Source organism: Prinia subflava, chromosome 5, assembly GCF_021018805.1.
Source record: "Prinia subflava isolate CZ2003 ecotype Zambia chromosome 5, Cam_Psub_1.2, whole genome shotgun sequence".
Taxonomy (NCBI): domain Eukaryota; kingdom Metazoa; phylum Chordata; class Aves; order Passeriformes; family Cisticolidae; genus Prinia; species Prinia subflava.
In genome coordinates this window covers 24,327,093-24,348,328 of record NC_086251.1, presented here as the reverse complement: position 1 = coordinate 24,348,328, position 21,236 = coordinate 24,327,093, and the positions used below count along the sequence as shown (strand labels likewise).

General features: G+C 40.6%; 1 protein-coding gene across 7 annotated transcripts in view; it reads left to right on the top strand.

Annotated features, from left to right (window-relative positions):
* MADD (MAP kinase activating death domain) overlaps positions 1 to 21,236 on the top strand; it is a 69,233-nt gene that overhangs the window by 10,366 nt on the left and 37,631 nt on the right. The window contains exons 2-15 of one of the 7 annotated variants that reach the window (XM_063398430.1): positions 3,971 to 4,162; positions 6,683 to 7,297; positions 9,916 to 10,219; positions 10,577 to 10,708; positions 11,917 to 12,030; positions 12,708 to 12,788; positions 13,955 to 14,011; positions 14,763 to 14,941; positions 15,523 to 15,758; positions 16,121 to 16,277; positions 17,255 to 17,358; positions 18,189 to 18,382; positions 19,005 to 19,285; positions 19,947 to 20,086. In XM_063398430.1, the coding sequence (XP_063254500.1) occupies positions 4,101 to 4,162; positions 6,683 to 7,297; positions 9,916 to 10,219; positions 10,577 to 10,708; positions 11,917 to 12,030; positions 12,708 to 12,788; positions 13,955 to 14,011; positions 14,763 to 14,941; positions 15,523 to 15,758; positions 16,121 to 16,277; positions 17,255 to 17,358; positions 18,189 to 18,382; positions 19,005 to 19,285; positions 19,947 to 20,086 (2,656 nt within the window). In that variant the 5' untranslated portion in view covers positions 3,971 to 4,100. Of the gene's footprint in view, positions 1 to 3,970; positions 4,163 to 6,682; positions 7,298 to 9,915; positions 10,220 to 10,576; positions 10,709 to 11,916; positions 12,031 to 12,707; positions 12,789 to 13,954; positions 14,012 to 14,762; positions 14,942 to 15,522; positions 15,759 to 16,120; positions 16,278 to 17,251; positions 17,359 to 18,188; positions 18,383 to 18,953; positions 19,286 to 19,946; positions 20,087 to 21,236 lie in introns of all 7 variants that reach the window. The other 6 variants (XM_063398427.1, XM_063398428.1, XM_063398426.1 and 3 more) reach the window with 6 other exon arrangements.

Below are 21,236 nucleotides of genomic sequence, written 5' to 3'. Positions count from 1 at the left end.
GTTACTGCACAACTGATGTCTCTTGGGACTAATGCAGGGCATGGCTCTGACACAGATGACTCTGAACTGATGGAAAGTGTGCTGTGGTTCTTTCATGCTGCCCTATCCATCGTGTGCTGTGGTGCTTTTCATGAGTGTGTGTGTTTGTTTATATAGACTTTTATTTCTGGGAGGACTTTAAATTGCAGAATCCGTGCAGATTGTTCTCTAAGAAGTTGTGCTACAATCTGAAATGTGGGTGTTTGGGGAATTTTGAAATGCAGAGTAATGCCAATAATCGAAGTGTTTGTTGTTTTGAACACTTTTTTCATGTCTTGAGTTACTGGTAAGCCGTGGTTTTGTGCTGGTTCTGGCCTTTTGTCTTTGTGCCTAGGCTACGGTGCCAACTTTTACTAGTGAGTATTGCTGACAGCTGCTACAGTGTGTGGGTAGTGTTAGTTCTCACCAACCCGTTCACCATCCATATAAGTGCTTATTTCAGTTTTGATGTTGTCTGAGACGTGATCTGTTGGTGCAGTATGTTTCTGTGGTGGGCCTTCACTTCTCTATTTTTCTCCTTTTCTAGAGTTGAAGTTGCAGAAGATCTCTTCTCAGGTGCTGCTTGAGGATTCAGCCTTCAAAGGGCTGGTTCCAATGCATTTGCAAAGAGAAAAGACACTGCCAAGACCTTTTCAGAGAACACAATCCAAAGTTAAAGCAGTTTGAGAGAGTGAAGAGGTTTTCACTTTGATATGTCAAAACCTGTACCATCTCAGAGTCAAGATAATCTCTTGGTTCAGGTCCAAATTCCAACATCAGAGAGGAAAAACTGAAGTATCTCTTGGTTGCTTGATCTTTTTCTGTCCTAATGTACTTAGTCTCTAAAATCTAGGAGGTACTGGAAGGGTGATAGGAAATCTCTTACAGAGCAACTACTTCTGTATTGCCTGTAGAGGTGCTGTCTGTAGTTCTGTGATCACACTGTTCAGTCAACTCTTCTGGGTTCCCTTAACTGCACTCTCATACCTTTTCTTGGTGCCTGCAGAGGCATTTGTGGGGCCACTTGGTGAATTAAGTAAAAAAAAAATAACCTTGTAAAAACAAAAGCGGCGAGGGAGAAGAAGAGAAGGTGCTGGGTTTAGTCTGTATCAATTCCATAGTCTGTTTTGACCTGTAGCTACCCCAGTTCTTGTGCCAGCACAGAGAAGGGAATGACACTGGCCTGGAAGCAAGCTTTTAGCAGATAGAGAGGGGGAGGCAGGACTGGGATGCCTGTTTGTGTTGCCTTTTACAGATCATCAACTGTGGTGTCTGATTCCAAGCAGGAGTAGGAAGATGAGTTCCAACAAATACTGATGCAATACTCAATAGCTGCTGTCATCAGCTATTGCTAGATCTCTGAAGAAACCAGAGATTGAATAGAGGAAGGCAAAAAACCTGCACTGGGTTCTAATTCTTCTACCTCTTCTCCAATCCAAAAACAAATCATCTTCCTGAAAAAAGCCTTTGTCCTCTTTGTCTCACTGTAACTGTTGTGTGGTTAAGTATAGTATATCAGTACAGGTGGCTCTGGAAGCCCTGGCACAACATCTGCAGCAGTTTGGTCTCCCTTGTACTTGTGTTGCAATAGAAAGCAGAAATCATGAAAAGTGCTCAGATCTTTTTTATAAAAACTGACAGAAACTTCAGTGTCTGATGTCGGTGGAATGTAGCTTCAGCCATTCCAGGGACATTGTAAGCCCTGCATGTGTTACTTGTACTTGACTGCTCAGATATTCTTGAAATTCCATGGTTTCTGAGACCTTCGTAATACATACCTTGCTAACTCCTTTGCAGCTGTGAGAAATATGTGTAAGGAATTGCAGTCATAAGAAAAATGCAGTGTATTTTCTCCTTCAGTGAGGGGTTGGGTAGCCTCTGTTTTCGAGGAAAAACATTTTTGGTTACCACTAAGTGGAAGAATTCCCTCAAAGTCCTACTTCTAGGTTGCTTTGTGATGACTTATTGCTGTGCCCCTGTCTGTGACTGAGCAGTTTGTTGCTTAAAGAGTTCTGGGTAAAGCCATTTGGAAAGAAAACAGATAAAGTAGTTCTTCAAACTGGAGGCCAAAAGGACCACTTGATATCCCAACTTCATCTTGTTCCTCTTGAGTTTTTCTGTGCCAAGATATTTGCACAATATCAAGGAACAAGGGCTTTTCCAGGACAGATTCTACAATGTTTTCAATAATGTCAATAAAATGTAGAAACAGAAACTTTGCTTCCTGTGTCTGTATTTTCTCTGTTGTTCAGAGAAGATAATTTACAACAGTATTGCTGCTCAGAGAAGATAATTTGTAGTGCTGTTACATAGGAATTTACAGCAACTGTAGTTGAGGATTTACTAAAAAACATGCCACAAAGTTTCACAAAATGTGGGATTTTTTATGTGTAAGGGTTATAGTTTCTTTCAGTTTATTATTCCCTAATTAGTACTTACTGACTAGCATGATTTTCCTTTTTTATAAATTACATACGTGCTTTTTTGTTCTTAGTGTTGTAATGCTTTTGTGTTCTTACTGCTGTTTGGAGGGCTAATGAATAGTATTTCCCTGCTCTGTTCTTGCAATGTGAAGGACTGGGAAAAAACCAGATATGTTGCTGGACTTTGAATGTCATTCTGAGATGCTGGCAATTATGAAGTAATGAGGGAAATATCAAGAAAATGACCCGATTTTGCTGAGATTTACAGGTTGTTAGTAAAGATGTTATACTTCTTTACAAATAAAATCTAAACATTTATGCTGTAGAACTGAAGGAATTTAGTACAGTAATAATAATTCTGTGATGGCTTTAGAATGTAAACATGAATTGAAATGGAAACCTTCTTCTGAATATGCCCCCCAAAGCAATCAATTCAATTTTTTAAATATAAAATAACTTACTCAAATTTCATTGGAATGCTCAGTAATCTTCTGGAATACTCTGAGCATCTCTGATTTTTAGAGTTCCGAGACCTTTCAATTTGAGGAAGTTTCTGTTTTCAGGTTGGTTTCAAACACTGTAGGGAACACTATAATGTGGAACTGTATTACTTTTTGAAGCTTTATTTTTCATCCAATTCTTTCATCAATTCTATTAACTATGAATGGTGGGATTGGAAATAATTATTTTCTGGATATCTATTAAGCATAACTGTTGACAAGTAGTAATGCTGCAGTAAAATCTCAGTTTTAGCAAGAGGATGTTTCTATCATGAAGTTTTCAGGTAAATTAGCTGCAGGAGGCATGGGTATCAAGAGTAAGGAGTGAAGTTAAACAAGATTAATGGAACTGAATGAAGTAAGTGAAAACGCAAATATGATTTATAAGATGCACTTTTGCTATTGCAGACTGCAATTCTGTAGAACTGAGTCCTTCACAGAAAAAGTGTTAGAGCTCACAGTCTTTGGGAATTTTGGAGATCATTCCTGCTGACACCCATTTGCAGGTTTGGGATGGTGGGATGCATGTTATCAAATTGGGTTTCTGGTATTACCCCTTTGTTAGTTGTTCTGTTTGTCCCACAGCTACCGTTCAAATTGTGGGTTTTTTTCTTCAGTTTTGCCAGTTGAAGCTCCCTTCCCTAGCACTCTTGGGATCTTATGGATTTGCCTAAGCAACACACAAACCATTTAATGAGTAGCTTTTTGCCAGTGGTAGGCAGCTTTGTTTGTCTGTGTTCTTCCTTAGAACAGAATCATAGAATCATTTACATTGGAAAAGACATTTAAGATGATTGACTCCAACCATTAATTCTTGAGATACTCTTGTACTTTTTTGTGTTTTTCATCTCTCTGCTTTTATGGGCATATGGCTGTGTTTTTATACTCATGAAAATAGAGATCTGTGGATGACCATGACTGCACAGAACGTTGAGGCTTTTTGGGAATACAGTGAAGGTCATTAAGTTGCTTGTATGTATTGGATATTCCTGGTTGTGCTTTTGACACTCTTGCTTTTCTTGGTTATAGATTGGACTTGGCAGACAGTTCCAAGCAGATTCTGTTCCCCAAGGCAGCGATCACGGCTGATGGGATAACTGACCACTGGATCAATGAGCAGAAATTCCTTGAGATGACATAGGGAGGGGCATCAAGGACAATGGTGCAGAAAAAGAAAATCTGCTCTCGGCTACTTGACTATCTCGTGATCATTGGAGCCAGGTAATGTGAAACAGTCTCAGCAGAGCTTTTGCTTGGGCAGTAGAGTGGGGATAAATAGCCTTGCATCTACTGATGAAGCCGTGCCTGATGTTCAGGAAGTGCTGTCTGAAATGTGTGCAGAATGCTCCCCAAGGGGAACACCTTCTTGAGCCAGAGCACTTCTTGAAAGATACTAGTGCAGTCAGATTTTTGTAACTTGTGGTCTTTAGATTTCTTTTCAAGGGTCTGCAAAGGGTGACTAAGAAAAGCTAATTTATCTATCACTCTCTGGTAGTCTGTGTGTCTGAACTTGGCTTCTACTGGCATCAGGACAGAGGGATTCACAAATTGAAAACATTGTAAGCTAAATGCAAGTAAAATACAAGCTTTCTACTACTTTTATTACTAGTAATGTACTACTAATAGAATAGTACTACTTTTCCAGCTTTTGAAATGTACTTTGTAAACTCAGTTTATAAAAAATCTGGAACTTGCTTTACTTGCTGTTTCTCCCTCTAATTCTTATTTATCCTCGTAGGAATGACATTAATGCTTTCTGGTTTTAAAGTCTTATTAATAGATAAAATGTTATGCATATTTACTTAAAGCACGTATGAAATGTAGGGTTGATGTATTCTGTTTGTCTAACATATGGGTGCTCAGTAAATATTATTTTTTCCTTATTCAAAGTTTAGGCAGCAGCTTTCTGCAATTTCTATGTAATGGGTGTACGCCAAAGTCTATTTTCCTTTCATTTCTAAATATCAGTGGTTCATGTGCATCAGCCTGTTGCTGTACATCTTGCTTTCTTTTCAGAGTAATTTAAAAGCAATATTTAAATAGGCTGAGTGGAGGAAATTACATAATCCTGATTAGTAGTTATTTTATTGTTGTATTTTATGGACAGAATACTGTAATAGTTTAATACTTCTTACTGTCTGTAGAAAAACAACCAAATATTCTGTCTGTGTGTCACCAACTAGGAAGAGGCAGGAGAAATGTTAGCTACCTCCTCCAGTGAGGCTTATAGTGTCTGATGTTCTCACTTAGAAATTTGCTACTATCACTTCTGGACTCCTACAGTTCTCTTGCTTTTTGCCAGCCCGTGCTGCTTAGACTGCTGCTGCTGCTGCTGCTCAGAGGGGCTGTCTCATTGGAGCTTCAGCAAACGCCTGTGATGAGAGGTGGAGCTGACTGAAGTAGCTTCTCCTACAAAGCCCTTAGGAGCTCCATGTGACCTCTACTGTTACATCTTGTTATCCACTGCACAAATTGCAATGCTTTCTGGAACTGTTAGGTTGAAACTTTCTCAGTGTCTGAGAAAACTCTGTCCTTGTAGCTGATATTACAGCGAAGGCATGAAGTGGTGATACATGTACTCGTACTTTGTTGATGTCATTTTTTTGACCATTTGCTGCTTAATAGATTGTCTAAACAGTACCAGCATTATTTGACATTTCTTTTTAATGCAGATGATGCATTAGTTGCATCCATTAACATATAAAAGCATTTTAGTTTTTCTTTTTTTTATACAGTATTTTGATATCTAACTATACAGTCAGTATAAATCTTGTTAGCAGTTTTATTATGAAAGCATTTTTACTGGTTTTAAATAAAATATTAGTTTGGAAGAATTAGTCAGCAGAGCTATTCACACTAGTGATTTTCTTTTGTAAATTACGAACATTCTATTACTACTTGTTTGAGTTTTTTCACATCTCTTAAATGAGAAAAGCAAGTGTCATTTGTATTTTGAAATAGGCAAAAGCATAATTTCTTAAAAGATTCTAGTGGAAAATTAGGAAACAACAGTATTGCTTTTCTGTCTTCGTGTTTTTGTAGTGATTTGTGGTACGAAGATTAGTGAGTCACAGTGGTAAATAGCTGTGCATGTTACCATAGAGTTTTTATATAAATTACACTTTAACTCTTAATCTAAAAATCAAACACATATGCTTGTGTGGTTGCTAGAACTTTTTAATGAAAGTGTTTTTAGGGTGAGGTCCATATCACCCCAGTGTTCATCTTAGTTCTTTCCTTGTAAATTCTTGCTTTCCCAGTTAGGAATTGATACTGGATTTTCTCATTTAATTTTTCATTTTCTTCATAAATGGCTGAAATCTAGGAGCTTTTCCTCTGACTGTGTATTTGGAGCAGGACAGTATGTTTCCTGCTGAAGTGTTGCCCAGAGACCTGTGCAGTTAAATTAATTTTGAAAGTCAAAGTCAGAGCAACATGACAACACAGTGTTCTCCTGGGAACAGCAATACTCCTGGAAGGCTTTTTCTCAATCGAATTTGAACAGTCTCCTTGCTAGTGATTGTATAGACTTAGACTTCTTTACTTAACCTTTCTGCCTTGTACTGGTGAGTAAGCTTTGTGGCTAGTGACTGAGAAGCTGCACTTTCCCTGGATAGCAGGGAAGAGAGGAAACAAAGATGAAGCTGAGTCCACAGGCTCCTGAGACGTTAGTAGGAAGTTCTCAAAAATATTTATTATTAGTCAACTCCATATGGGTTTTTTTGTTTGCTTCTTTTGCAGGCACCCGAGCAGCGATAGTGTTGCTCAGACTCCTGAGCTGCTGCGGCGTTACCCTCTGGAAGACCACGCAGACTTTCCTCTGCCGCCCGACGTTGTGTTCTTCTGCCAGCCGGAAGGATGCCTGAGCGTGCGGCAGAGGCGCATGAGCTTCCGCGATGACACCTCCTTTGTCTTCACCCTCACGGACAAGGACACGGGCGTCACTCGCTATGGCATCTGTGTCAACTTCTACCGCTCCTTCCAGAAGCGAGTGCCCAAGGAGAAGGGAGAGGGCGCGGGGGGACATCGAGCTCGAGAGGGACAGAAGATCCCTAAATCTGGGGATGTGTCAGCACCCCAAGAGGAAGTGGGCACTGAGAGTTCAGAGAGCGGTTCTTCACTGCAGGCTCCCAGTGCAGAGTCGACCCCTGACGTGAATCGGTCCCCGCGCAGTAAGCGCCTGGCCAAAGGCAGCCATCGCTCTCGGAACAGCACTCTGACTTCTCTGTGCATCCTTAGTCATTATCCCTTCTTTTCCACCTTCCGTGAGTGTCTGTACACCCTCAAGAGACTTGTGGACTGCTGTAGCGAGAGACTGTTGGGCAAGAAGTTGGGGATTCCACGTGGGGTGCAGAGGTACGTTGAGAGGGACTTTTTCCTCCTACTGCTTGTGTTCAGTGCTACCGTTTACTTGCATGGTGAATTGTGGCTGCAGTTGTGGATGCAGAAGCAGCCAAACACCAAGGTTGGCCTTTTCCAGTGTTTTAACCCAGGTTCACAGTAGGAAAAGGAATTTTTTATAACAATTTCTTTAAAACTTCTCTCTCTGATTCTGTAATCTGGTATGATTTTCGTTTTTGATGCAGCTAAGGAGGCACTACCCTTCTGAGGCTGAAGCTGAGTGCTGATACTGTTGCTGTTGCTTTGGCATTTAAGCTCTGTGGCAGTATATGTCAGGACTGATTCTCTGGGAAATTAGAAGCAGCCAAGAAATAACAGAGAGAATTTCTACTTGGGGCAGGAGGGAAATTATGAAAATGTGCTTAACAAGCTTATGAAACAGTCTGAACTTCTGTGTGGGAGAGAAAAGACTAGAGAAGCAGGATCAGCTGAAGTAGGTCAAAGTACAATATTTGAAGGAGAGAGGGAGGAGAGGCAGAAAACAAAATAGTTGTCTAGGAAACATGGGAATGGTTGTTGGTAACAGCAAATTGACCGGAACTTGGTGTAGATTTAATATAAAGTAGTAATCTTAAGGTATCTGCTGTTACATTGTTGAGTATGTAACAGAAGCAGTTACACGTAGGGTATGGAAGGAGCAATGTTTTTATGTATTTCAGTCAAGGATGTGTATCTGTGCTACTGTGCCTGACACCTTCATTCCAGGATGGTGTTTTCCTTTCCAATGTGCTAACTGAATAGAAAAAGTGTGAAATGAATCTCTGGAGAAGCAGGGGATTATCTCAACAGTTTGAGGGACAGGACTGTGATACTGTACATAATGTGAGTTAAGGAGCTTAGTACACTCCAAATTAAACTTGTCAAAAGCAAAAGATGACAAGATTATAATTATTACAGTTTTTATCTTTATAAGCACTTTACATTTTGCATGAAATGGAAAATGTGTCCTATTCATAAAGCAGTGGCCTACTTTGTGAGCTACTGCCCTGGAATAGTTCTAGGAGAGTGTTCTGGGCTAGTATGACTGACTCCTGCATTAGCAGATTTGTCACTTGAATCCACCGATGGAGAATAAATTATTTTGTCAGAGAAAAACTACTCCCCCCAATGGAAGTATGTGTTAAGGAATGTTATTTTGTCACTTGGTTTAGCCTGATAATTATTGAGGAAAAAACACCCCACTGAATTTCATCATTTTCCTTAATTTGGTGTTTGAATGACCTGGTATTTGAAAAATTTGCTCTTATTGGATATAATTCCTAAAAAGAATAATTGAGTGATGGATGGGGATGGCAAGAAAAGGAATATTGAGCATACATATCTGGGAAAAGTAAAGCAGCAGGTTTGAATTACGATGTGGTTTCTTGGTATCTGGAAAAGTAGGATAGGTTTGACGTGTGGCAGAATAAAGGTGAAACTGAATCCTTGCAGCCGGCAAAAGGTGGAGCACACCTCTTAGCGTAAGGTCTTATGCATGGCAAGTAGCTGAAGGACCAGTGGAGGATGAGAAGCATCACAGTTCTTGAGAGGTGTATCATGTACGCCGTGTAATCTCAAACTGCCCTTATTTTGAGCCATCCAAATGTCTCCAATTACTCTTTTTTGTGAAGCCTCCAGTGTCGTTATCTTTTTTCCTTTTCGGTTTGTTGGGTTTGTTTTTTTTTTTTTAATTGTGAACTGTAAAGTAGAACCTCCAATTTGAACCCATAGCTTTCTAAGGGATCTGTAAGGGATCTGTTACAGTAACTGAAGGTATTTATCAGGCTGAAGTTGTTTGGAGAATGAATACAGGAAGTTTGCAGCCTTCACTGTGCTACAGGCTAAAGGGCTGAAATGGTCAAGATTCTGTGCTCCCTTTGTCAGACCCAGTTTTGAAGCTCTGAAGGCCCTGAGCAATGCTGTACATGCTTTTTGGCCAGCCTGTCTGTGAGCTACAGGTTTGCAGATTGCCAGTTTAGAGTGTTATCAAGAAAACTTGCTTCTTATTTTGCTAAGTTACCTAAATGTTTTTTACACAGCTTTCAGAGATTTAGCTGAATTAGATCCATTTTTCCTATGGGTTATTCAGCTCTTAAGAGTGACACAGTGCATTTTAGGACAGAATGATAAAGGGTATTTGACAGTACCAAAACATCTGGGAGATCTTGGATGTGGCATATTTTTATTATCTCAGGTTTAATTCCTGTTCTTGCAAAGGTTTGTAGACTGTTAGAAGCAGAGTGCTACAGTCAATCTGCTACAGTTCTGGGTGCAATAGGAGAGTATCCTGTGTACCTGCTGAATTTCAAGCATGAGGGTGATGAGAGTTCTTCAGAGATCTGGACCTGACTGAATCCTTTAAACTCAATTGACGTACTTGTGTTGGTTCCTGTCACAGAAAGATTTATTCTTCCTCACATTGTTGGTGGTGTCAGTAAGCTTAAATGGCTGTCTTCCATTCCTTTGTGTGATCAAATGTTTGTTAGTTGCCCCTTTTAATCCTTGGTGGATCTACCTTTTCTCTGGAAGAGCCTTGTGGAATGGCTGTCAAGTGAAGTTCCTGGGGTGTTAACCACGGCGTTCTCCCTGTGCAGGGACACGATGTGGCGGATTTTCACGGGCTCCCTCCTGGTGGAAGAGAAGTCCAGCGCTTTGCTTCACGACTTGCGGGAGATTGAGGCTTGGATATATCGGCTGCTGCGCTCACCCATGCCCGTTGCTGGGCAGAAGCGGGTGGATGTGGAGGTCTTGCCACACGAGTTGCAGCCAGCTTTGACCTTTGCTCTTCCTGATCCATCTCGCTTCACTTTGGTGGATTTTCCATTACATCTGCCTTTGGAGTTGCTGGGAGTGGATGCCTGCCTGCAGGTGCTAACCTGCATCCTTCTGGAGCACAAGGTAAGAAGGGAAGAGTTGATCTTGATAAATATGTAGGAAGTTCTGCCCTCTTCAAAACCAGGGTAGGCTGGATGTGTAGAACAGCTGTCTCTCTGCACTGCCTGGAATGAATATTGTCTGTGCAGGATAAGGGGAATAAATAGCTCCTTCTGAGGTTCCTGTTCCGAAAAGTTCTGTTCTCATTCAAAAAAAACACCTGAAGCTTGTTTTCAGATGGATTAATGGAGGGTTACTGAGTTCACAGCCATCGAATTTGAGTCTGCAGAGATCACAAAATCTGTGGTCTTATAAACACTTGAGGGGAGTATTAGAAGTGAATGGTTGCTGCAGTGCTAATGGGAGTTCCTTTATTTGCAGGTTGTATTGCAGTCCCGAGATTATAATGCACTTTCAATGTCAGTGATGGCCTTTGTGGCCATGATCTACCCGCTAGAGTACATGTTCCCAGTGATCCCACTGCTTCCCACCTGCATGGCCTCTGCAGAACAGGTACATATTTTTCCTTTATTGGTCTTTCACAATAGATGTTTCTGTGATGTCTAAAACTCATGTAGTTGTGGGCCTTCTTTCATTCACTATCTTCAGAGATTGTACCAAAGTCTGCCTTGCAAAGAGCATGGCTTGAGTGTGACTATTTAAATTGAAGGTAACACAACTGATGTGGAATATCTTCAGGGCACTCTCAGTGAATAGAATGATTCAAAGCAGTAGTTCACAAACAATGGACTAAATGACCATAGATCGACAATATTATGGTGATATTTACCCTCTCCTCCCTCTAAACTGAGTATTAAAGTTTCTTAAGGAGGGTCCAGAGTAATATTTAAGGATGCTTTAGGGCTCTTTGATTCAGAGTTCAGAAACTATTGCCCACAATCTCAGAAATATAAATCTGAGGGCCTGGGTTTTGCCAGTAGTCAACTCTTTGCAGGAGCTGACTTGGAAAGATAGAATTCAGGCCATCTTACTACTTCAGTGCTATCTTGCAACTGATGCTGCAGGTTTGTTCTTGTACCACTCCTTGGAGGTGACCAGCAGTTCTAGATTAAAAGAATGAATTAACCTCCCAAGCCACTGGTCTCAAGCTGCTATGTGCCTAGTTGATTTAAACTTTTTTGCTGTGCTCATTCCCTTGTCAGAAGCAACCTGAATTTCCCCACAGGTTTTCCACGTACATCTGAAAAAATATATCTGTCTTACACTTCTTAGAGATGTTATTATTTTGAAACCAAATTACCACTACAAGCATAAGGGTAAAGTCCTTGTATGTGCCTCTTTACATTGGACAGACTCAGTTTGAGCTGAGGATGTATTCATCCACGACTTCTTGCTTTTCAGCTTAGACTCTTACTCTGAACATTTGTTTTTTGTTTTTTGGACCATGATAGACATGGCAAGGTGTTTCCAAAGAGTCATGTAACCATGTGAATTACATCCTGGGTGGGAGTGGGATGTGAAACATGGGAAATGGAAATGTATTTTCTCCTAGATGAAAATTGAGGCTTTCTGAGCAAGAACTTTTATTTGGTTGTTTGTTTTGGTGGGTTTTTTTAATGCTTCCATTGTATGGTATTAATTACTTATTTATCAATGCCTTTTGTGTTGTCTACTCTGCTATAAACATACTGTAGTCAGTAAAGAAATACTTGGGAAGAACATGATGATACCAAATGCAGTAAAGTCTGTCTTTCTCTCAGTTGCTTCTAGCCCCTACACCTTATATCATTGGTGTTCCAGCAAGTTTCTTCCTTTACAAACTGGATTTTAAGATGCCTGACGATGTGTGGCTTATTGACCTGGATACCAATAGGGTAAGTGGCACCCATAAGAACTTGCGGCTTCATTTCCAGGAACTGTGTACTGTCACCAGTGTACCACTGTGAATTTAGTAATGTCTGGCCTCAGTCTGCCTTTGTCCCATCTTAAACTTTAGGATTCCATTCCTTGTTGTGTTTCAAGTCCCCATGTCTTTTGCATTAGGCATTGTTTTTCAGGTAATTGATCTGGCTATATCATTAGAAGGTAAATCCTCAAGGAAATAATAGAACTTTCTTTGTGACTAGTTGTCAGACTGTGTCTTACAGCCCTACCTAAGAAACCCAATCTTTTAAGAGCCTTCCCACAGCTTTGGTTGTCATGATGCAAATGGGGCTATGTATCTCACTTTCTGCAAGGGTATGAGCAAGGCTAATTCAAGGAAAATGTGTATAACATCATCTACTTGATGGAAAGTGTTGGTTGATTCAAACTTCTCATTTTTGTGGTAAATGATAAAGCAACTCCACTGTTTGTTGTATTGTAAACAATAACAACCATAAAGAAGTGAAAAGCAGGGGTCTGTGTCTGAGATTGTGGGGGTTTTTTTATTCTTATTTTACTTTTGTGTCTTTTATTCCTTGGTGTCTGGAGTGCTGGAGATTCAGGGGATTCTGTTTTGGAAATGACTGCAGCTGGGGAATTTTTAGTCTGTTGTTGTGCTTAATTCCAGGTGATTGTTCCCACAAATGCAGAATCTTTGCCAGCACTGCCAGAACCAGAAGCTTCAGAGCTGAAAAAGCACCTGAAACAGGTAATATGCACTTTGGGGAAAGGACTCAGATTTAGTAGAACATAGCATATGTAGTGTTTCCCAGCTCTTCTGCTATAGTGGATGAGAGTGCAAGTCAGTGAATGTAAAGCTGAAATGTCCCTTTACACAACAGATGGTTTCTTATTTTTACTATTGTTTGGGGCTAACTTGTTTCCAGTCAATGCAGAAAGTTCCAGATTCCTCCTTTAAGTTTGCCATGTGGGCTTTAAACTGTGACTTGATCCATCAAGCTATGATCATCTTTGTTTCCCCTCCATTCACAGATCTGTGTGTGAAGTGTCAGTCTCTCCTCTCAGGTCCTGCTAAGCCATTAATCAGCTTGGGTCATCCTGGCTGATCGTGTCAAGCAGGTTTTATCTCTTTTATTTCTGTTTTCCTTATGCACGCTGCATGCAGTATCTAAAGGTAAAGTGTGTTACTAATGTGATGAGGTTTGCCCTTTCTCTTTCCTCATAGACCAGGAGAGCAAAGTGTGTAACCTCTCTGATACCCCAGTACCTGCTGTCAGCACAGATGGAAGTGATGTTTTGCCTGGAGTTTCGTTAGATAACCTTCTCCCCACTGCTGCCTCACCCCCTTGCAATTTCAGGCACTATTTAGCAAAACTTTCTCACTAGTGCAAAGGCAAACTTGAATATCAGAAGAACAAATTGCAATTATTTTGAAGATACATTTAAAATTCTCAGTGTTCACCCAAATTCAGCTTACATCCCCTGTGTATTCCTATGGACATCATCATACAGGGTTTGCCATTGGCAAAGGAGTGCTGCTGGTACAAAGTAGGCAAATTGTGGCCACATTACTAAGGTTAACACTTCTGTGTGCCTTTGGGTTTTAGAATCCATAAATGAATTTCAGGATATCTGCTTTTAAACTGTTATAGGAAGTTCTCAGCTGCATCATTAAGGACAACAGGCTTGCCAGTTTCCAAAGTGGCCAGATATGAATGTTTGGGGGTGGGGCAGTTATACCTCTTTCCTAAGATGTGTCTATTTTGTGATCCCTTTTGTTTTCCTCTCATTTGTGATATTTGGTAGTAATAGATATTTTTTTTTCCTTCCATCTGTTTCTCTGTGGTCATGTGTTCGTCTTGGCTCTGATGGGCTGCTGTGGTGTTATCATATGATCTTCCATCTTGCCTCCAGTGTCTGGTTAGCATGACTGCAATCACTCAGAAACAGCTGCTCACTCCTGACAACAAGGTTCTTTATTTTATTCTTTTCCCCTCAATTTTCCATTTTACCCTTTTCCTTTGGAGTTTTTTTTTGTTTGTTTGTTTGTTTGTTTTGGTTTTATATGTTTATTTATTTTTAAAATTAAAAGATGAAGCCTCAGTGTGCAAATGGGAAAAATGAGGAAAATGTAGGATAGGCCTGGGTGTCCAGGACTGATTCACCATTTGTGCTGCTCCTTGAAGACTTTATGAGGGTTGAAGAGGTAGCTTTATGGACAGATGAAGACTTCATTCAAATGGAGAGTGGAAGTTTTCAGGGCTACGAGCAGATGTTTGTGTAGAGGTGTCTCCACATTTTCCTGGACTATCAAATTACTGGTTGAATAGCCACCTTTAAGAGCAAGTTTCAAGGCCTCTAGTTCTCAAGATGTATTCAAATTACACATGGAAATAAATCTACGAGCAGTAGAGTTATGCAGTGCCATACTACTAGTGGTCCAGTTAGGACTATCTGTTCTCATGTTGTGAATGATCTAGCAAAGTGGAATTCTGTGCTACTCCTTGACTGGCTCCAGGACCGTTTCAACTTGAGGAGACCATTTTGACAATCAGCATAAAGGAGGGCTTGGAGATACTTGTTGACTCAATGTGGAGGTGGTTTAAGACAAATTAATGGAGCATGCATAATTGTTGCAATTGCCTAGAGGGCAGGGTAGCTCTGATCTTTTGTTCCTTAAATAACTGTTCTTGCTGAATGTGTGCATAATGTCCTTCAATAGGCCCTGGCCAGCATGAGCCTGAATACTCAGCCCATTCTTAATCTAGAGAAGTTTCATGAGGGGCAGGAGGTGCCTCTGCTGCTGGGAAGACCACAGAATGATTTGCAGTCTACTCCCTCCACAGAATTCAATCCTTTGATCTATGGAAATGATGTGGACTCTGTCGATGTGGCTACCAGGTGAGGCTTAACAGGAAGGTAGCATTGAGTCTTCATGAAATTTTGCACTTCACACATTTCTGTGTGTGAAACAGCATCTGTCAGGTATTATTGTAGTTTCTACTTGACATCATGTGGGGAAAAAGAGCAGCAATTGCAGTGTTATATCTATTACCTGCATGAACATAACTGTGTATCTTGAGGGGGTGTTTTCCTTCTTTCATTTTCCCATAGGTCATCCAATTTACCTGGATTTGTCAGTCTGATAGTGTATCCTCAGTTTAAATCACAAGCCTTGAACTACAGAAAAATAACCCTGGGGGCTTATTTCTTACCCCTGGTAGTAGAAGCAAGAATGACGTCCTTCACTGAGTGGTGTTTGTGTTAAGATAGTGAATTAGAACAAAGGGATTCCCTGGGTCTTGCTTTGTTTGGATTTTTCTTTTATTTTTTACAAGACAGCTGTTTTCTAAGAAGAGTTAGGTTACCATTCTTCAAAGGTTTGAAATATTGTCTGTGGCATACCTTTCAAGTGCTCTCATTCCTCTTTTTTGTTCTGCTCTGTGTTTTTATCTAATATATTGTTCTCTGTTTCTTTTTAGGGTTGCTATGGTGAGATTCTTCAACTCACCAAATGTTTTGCAAGGTTTCCAAATGCATACCCGCACTCTTCGCCTCTTCCCACGACCAGTGGTGGCCTTCCAGGCAAATTCATTTCTTGCCTCTAGGCCGAAGCAAACACCTTTTGCAGATAAGCTTTCCAGAACACAGGCAGTAGAATACTTTGGAGAATGGTCACTCAACCCTACTAATTATGCTTTCCAAAGAATTCATAACAGTAAGTGTTGGTCTTGCCTTTCCTACACTTAGATGTAATGCAGGAACTTAAAAACCAGACATTGTAGGGAAGGATTTAATTATATCCCATATTAGTCCTGCTGGGGAGGAAAATCTAGTTCAAGGAGTATTTTTCTATTTTTATGTGTGGCCTTGTGTTTCTCGCAATTTAGCCGTGCTCTTGGTGAGTTGCTCCTCCAATTAATTTTACCTCTTGTTTGATTATGGAGAAGTGCTGTAGGCTTGTTAGAGTACAGACTGTCCCTTTGTGCAAGACTCAGGAGAGGGTAGTGTCACTGTGAATGAAGCCTTTGACACCAGTAAATGAGTTTGATTAACGCTCTCCTTGTTTTTTTTGTGCAGACATGTTTGACCCAGCCCTCATTGGTGACAAACCCAAGTGGTATGCTCACCAGCTGCAGCCCATCCACTATCGAGTCTATGACAGCAATTCACAGCTGGCTGAAGCCCTGAATGTCCCAGCAGAGAAGGAAACAGATTCTGATCCCACTGATGACAGGTTAGTGGGGGACATGCCCGTAGTCACATCGGGGTTATTTCAGATTGCTGGACCTCTCCTACTCCGCATTTGCAGTCTTTTCCTGTAGCCTGCCAGACTGTTGTTTCGTTTCTTGTCTGGGTAGAATACTGACACTGAAGTAAATTTTCTCACTGCTCTGTTACCACAGCAAACCTCTTAACCCTTTGCTAGTGTATTCATTCAATGTGATTCTCCATACTTATTTTCCTGTCTTCTTTTGCTACCCATGTGCCACTTGACCTTTGTCATTTCCTCACACCCTAATTCTCTTTTCTTCCGTGCTATTCTTTCTCTGGCTATTTCTGTTGCAGCACTATAAATACTCCCACTCATTCTACCACTCTTTCAAATATCTCTTCCCTATCTGTAGTTATGCAAAGCTTGTTAGTACTACCCACTGCCTGTGACCACCTTGTGTGTTCAGTAAATGAAAGGAAACTTTATATAGTAGTTTTTAGCCATATTTCCTGGAGTTTTGTGTCTAGTTTTATTCCCTTTTGTTCCTTACTGGTTTGTGAGATCTTTCAGCCTTGGACTTGCACTTGCACATATTTTGCATTCTACACAGCACTAGTGGTCCTAACAGAATGGGATTTATCACTAGTGTAAAAAGAAAGTGCTTTTACTTGTGATTCCCAGTTCCCTTGAAGTTGTCCTAAATAAACAGACATGTGTTTTGTGAATGAATACATTATTCTCTACTCACTTGTGTTTGGCTTCATTAACTTAGCTAAGTGATTTTAAATGTCTTCCCCTACCTATTCACATACCTGAAAGTTATGGTTTTTTGCTCTTACCTATCATGAAGCTGGCCTGTGAAATTTGTTTATAGCTACTATAATAAGAGATTTTTGGGAGGTCCATGAAAACAGTGCTGATTCACATCTTTAAAGCATCAGAGCCTGCTGCTGCTTTGATGCTGCCACTCATCTCTCTCTCTCTCACCTGTGCGGCAGTGGCAGTGACAGTGTCGACTATGACGACTCAAGTTCCTCCTACTCCTCCCTTGGTGACTTTGTCAGTGAGATGATGAAATGTGACATTAATGGTGATACCCCAAGTGAGTAACTTTTGCTTTTACTCTCACAAGGTCCACATAGGTTCCCTTTCCCAGTTCATCTGAAGCACTTTGAGAAAAAGGCCTCCCCTAAATCCCTGAATCTGAACAAAGTATTTTTCCATTGTGGTCTTGCTCTGAGGTAAAAGCATGTCAGTAGACTGAAAAAGGACATTTCCTACCTGTAAGCAACTTCCTCCAAAGGACACTGTGAAGAGGAAGAACAGAAATACATGCTGCTGACCAAAACTGGTTCACTGGATCTGGAAACAACCTGCTGCTGCCAGTAAATACTGTGCAGTATGGACAGAAGAGTATGAGCTCTCTCCTACCCCTGTATATTGGTTCTCAGTGTTAGCTGTGAAGTATTACTCTGTCCTAGTGGGGACAGAAAAATGCATTCTCTGTGGCTTATATGGAAGCTGCATAAACACTTTTTTGTTCAATAAACTAAATCTAGAAGTCCCAAGACATTACCTGTCCCAAGGACAAGAGATAATAACCATAAGCTGCAACAGAAGAAACTATTTGGACATAAGGAAAAGAACTTAATGATTATTGTAGTTGAACAGGTTCCCAGGATCACTGTAGAATGTCAAGCCTTGAAAACTTTCAAAACTCAGTGGGACAAAGCCCTGAGCAACCTGCTTTAATTATGAAGGTGCTCCTGCTTAGAGGAGAGAATTGGAATGGATGACCTCCAAAAGGCCTTTACAACCTAAATTTTTATTCAAGTTGATTCTGTTGAGCAGTCCTGTTCTAGGGATATTTAGTTAGATGGGCAAAAGGCTGAGGAAGGCAAAGTTGTTTAATGAATAATGATGTGTTTGCAGATGTTGACCCCCTGACTCATGCAGCCCTTGGTGATGCTAGTGAAGTGGAATTTGATGATTTTCAAGAATATTCAGGGGATCCTGATGAACAGACCATGGACAGTGAGAACTCCCAAGAGAATAACCAGCCTCGTTCAAGTTCCAGCACTACAGCCAGTAGCAGCCCCAGCACTGTCATCCATGGAGTGAATCATGTGTGTACTGAGATGAGTTCAGCCTCAAGATCAGCGTTTTAGGATATAAAGAATGGGAGAATGCACTTGGTTCTTTCTGAGAAGGGCAAAAGCTAATAGGACTGTGACACCATGCACAGATTAAATTGCATGCTCACCCTGGACTTTCTGAGCAAGGTGGAGTTTGCTGGTATCCTCTTATGCTGGGATAGACCATTCCTGTACAAAAAGTTCCACTGCATTGAAAAATGCAGCGTTAGCAGAGAGAAATGGTCCAGGTTGGGACTGCAGGAACTGCTTTTACAGAGTCTGGAAAGACCCCATGTTTTTAGAGGAACAGGGATGGGGGTGGGGAAACCCATGAATTTCTGGTCTTTTAAGAAGAATGGGAACATGGTAATGAAAGGCATTATCCTGAGCTAACACTTACTAGTCAGAACTTTTTTAAAGGGGAGTGAGTCCCTAGAACAATGCACAAATACTGCAGTGTATGTAAAATCCTAGTTTAGAGACACAGATAGTGGGGATGTGTGGGAGTGAGGACTGTGCAGATTTCCCAGTTTGAAATAATTGTTCTTGTCCTGCCCTTCAGTTGTATGTAACGCAAATTAGCGAACAGATCAATGATTTGACTGGTCCACAGGAGGCAGCAGACTCAGCAGAAATAGAAGAGAAGTTGGCTGCTGGATTTTCAAACCATCTCTCTTCCTTGCCACTGCAAGCAAGCTTTCCCAAGATAAGCTTGGATCGTCGCGAGAGTGACATCGCAGCTGGCAGCATGAGCTCCTCAGAGGGGGTGGTGAGGAAGCGAGAGTATGACAATCCATACTTTGAACCACAGTATGGTTTTCCTACGGAGGATGAGGACGATGAGCAGGAAGAGAGCTACACCCCAAGATTTAACCAGAATCTCAATGGAAGCAGGCGAGTCCTCCTTGTCTCCTGCCCTTCTGTACACCACTTCTGGGGTTTCTCTCTGCTTCATGTAGTTTAACATTCATGCACTCAAATGTCTGTGACACCTGAGATGTATTGTTGATTGTTTTAATTTAATACAGAAATGCTGTCAGCCCATCTGGTTTGAATAAAAACACTTGCTTAATCCTTCAGTTCCTTACTTTTATGTAAACAGTAGAAGCTATGAGAATTAAGAGTTCTTTCTAGAGCATTCACATGCTCTAGTATATCATATACTGATTTTCTTAAGCTATTTTGCTAAATCTTTGACTTTTGGGGGAAATACACTGCAGTGATTGGTGGCAGTGGGTTTTCTTGTTACTCCTTTCAAACCAGAGTGAAATTTTCCATTTTCCTTTCACCTGCAAGTCTGCCAATGTCCTTTTGTAGACAAATTTTCAGCATGCCCTGAAAGGCTAAAAAAGCCTGAATGTAAAGATGTTTCAGTTCTCCTTTTTTTTCTTTTCCTTGTTTGTTTTGGTGGGTTTTTTTCTTTCCCAGAAGGTGCAGGTAGTGTGGTGAAAACTGGTGGGAGTGACACCGACATCAGTCTCCCACAGCCATACAATGTGTTGATTTGGGGTGGGAAGGGGAATGCTAATAACAATTGTACTTAATTTCTTTAAAGGTCTCAGAAGTTACTCCGGCCAAACAGTTTAAAACTGGCCAGTGATTCTGATGCAGATTCAGATTCCAGGGCCAGCTCCCCAAACTCTACTGTCTCCAACAACAGCAGCGAAGGTTTTGGGGGCATCATGTCTTTTGCAAGTATGTATGAAGCATTCATTAAGCTAGTTTTATTTATCATGTCAGAGTGTACAGAGAGATGGAATCGAGGGATGGCTAGTCAAGAGAATGAGTTGTCAAATTGTTACCAGCTCTCCAGTAGTCATGGTGGCTTACTGACAGCTGCTGACAACTACTGCTTTATATATTCTTCATTAAGAAGGACTCTGGTTTCATGGTTAGCTCCTTGAGCTGTATGGCACTTAAGGGTGCAGATCAGAAATTTCTTCAGTTTCACTTAAACAAAGCATTGTGCAGTTTTATGAAATTGATAAAAAATCTTACAGTAATATGCCTTCCATGCTGCCATATTGTGTGTTTAGGTGCTAAATTCAATTCCCTGACTGCCTGCTTTCAATTATATTTTAATAAGAAAAAAATCACAGGTGTGGAACATGAATCTAGAATCTCTTAATGAGTGACAGAAGACACAGCCACTTCAGTCTTGCACTACAGTAAAAAGCAGTGAAAGAAGTTTGTAGCAATGGGGAAAAATATATTAAATGTTTCCGGTAAAATGTTACTAAAATAAGGCTACATAAAAACAAAGAGCCAAAGCAAATTGAAATAATACGTTGATACTTTAAATTAATAACTTGAAGTATTAATCAGCTCCTTTATCTAAATGTGATGCTTTTAGGCTCTCTGTGGGTTTAAGCAGATGATGGTGCATAATTGTGTCCTTAAGATCTGCCTGTACCAGGAAGAATGTATGTTTTTTCCTAATAAATGAAAAGCTTCTATTTCAAAGCATGGTTCCATGGCAGATTTACAGTGCTTCATAAGACACAGCGCACAGTCCTCACTTCAGAGTTACATGTTTTGCAGATCCTCTATCATCCTGTTTTCTCATGTGGCCCAGCCATTCATTTGCTCCCAAAACCAGAATCAAACTAGAAGGCAGAGCTAAGGTGATGGGATCTGTGTGCAGGAAGAGAGGAGGATTTTGCTGTTGCATTTCAGACTCAAAGATCCAACATCAGTTATTGTGACACGAATGCTAAGACTTGTGTTTTTGTACTGTGTAGAATAATCTGATTACAGATGTGGTTGCAGTGTAAATGCGGTCATGTTATGGTTTGAGACTTCTTGGTAATAAAGAAGAACTTAATCATTAAGGATCTGAAATAAG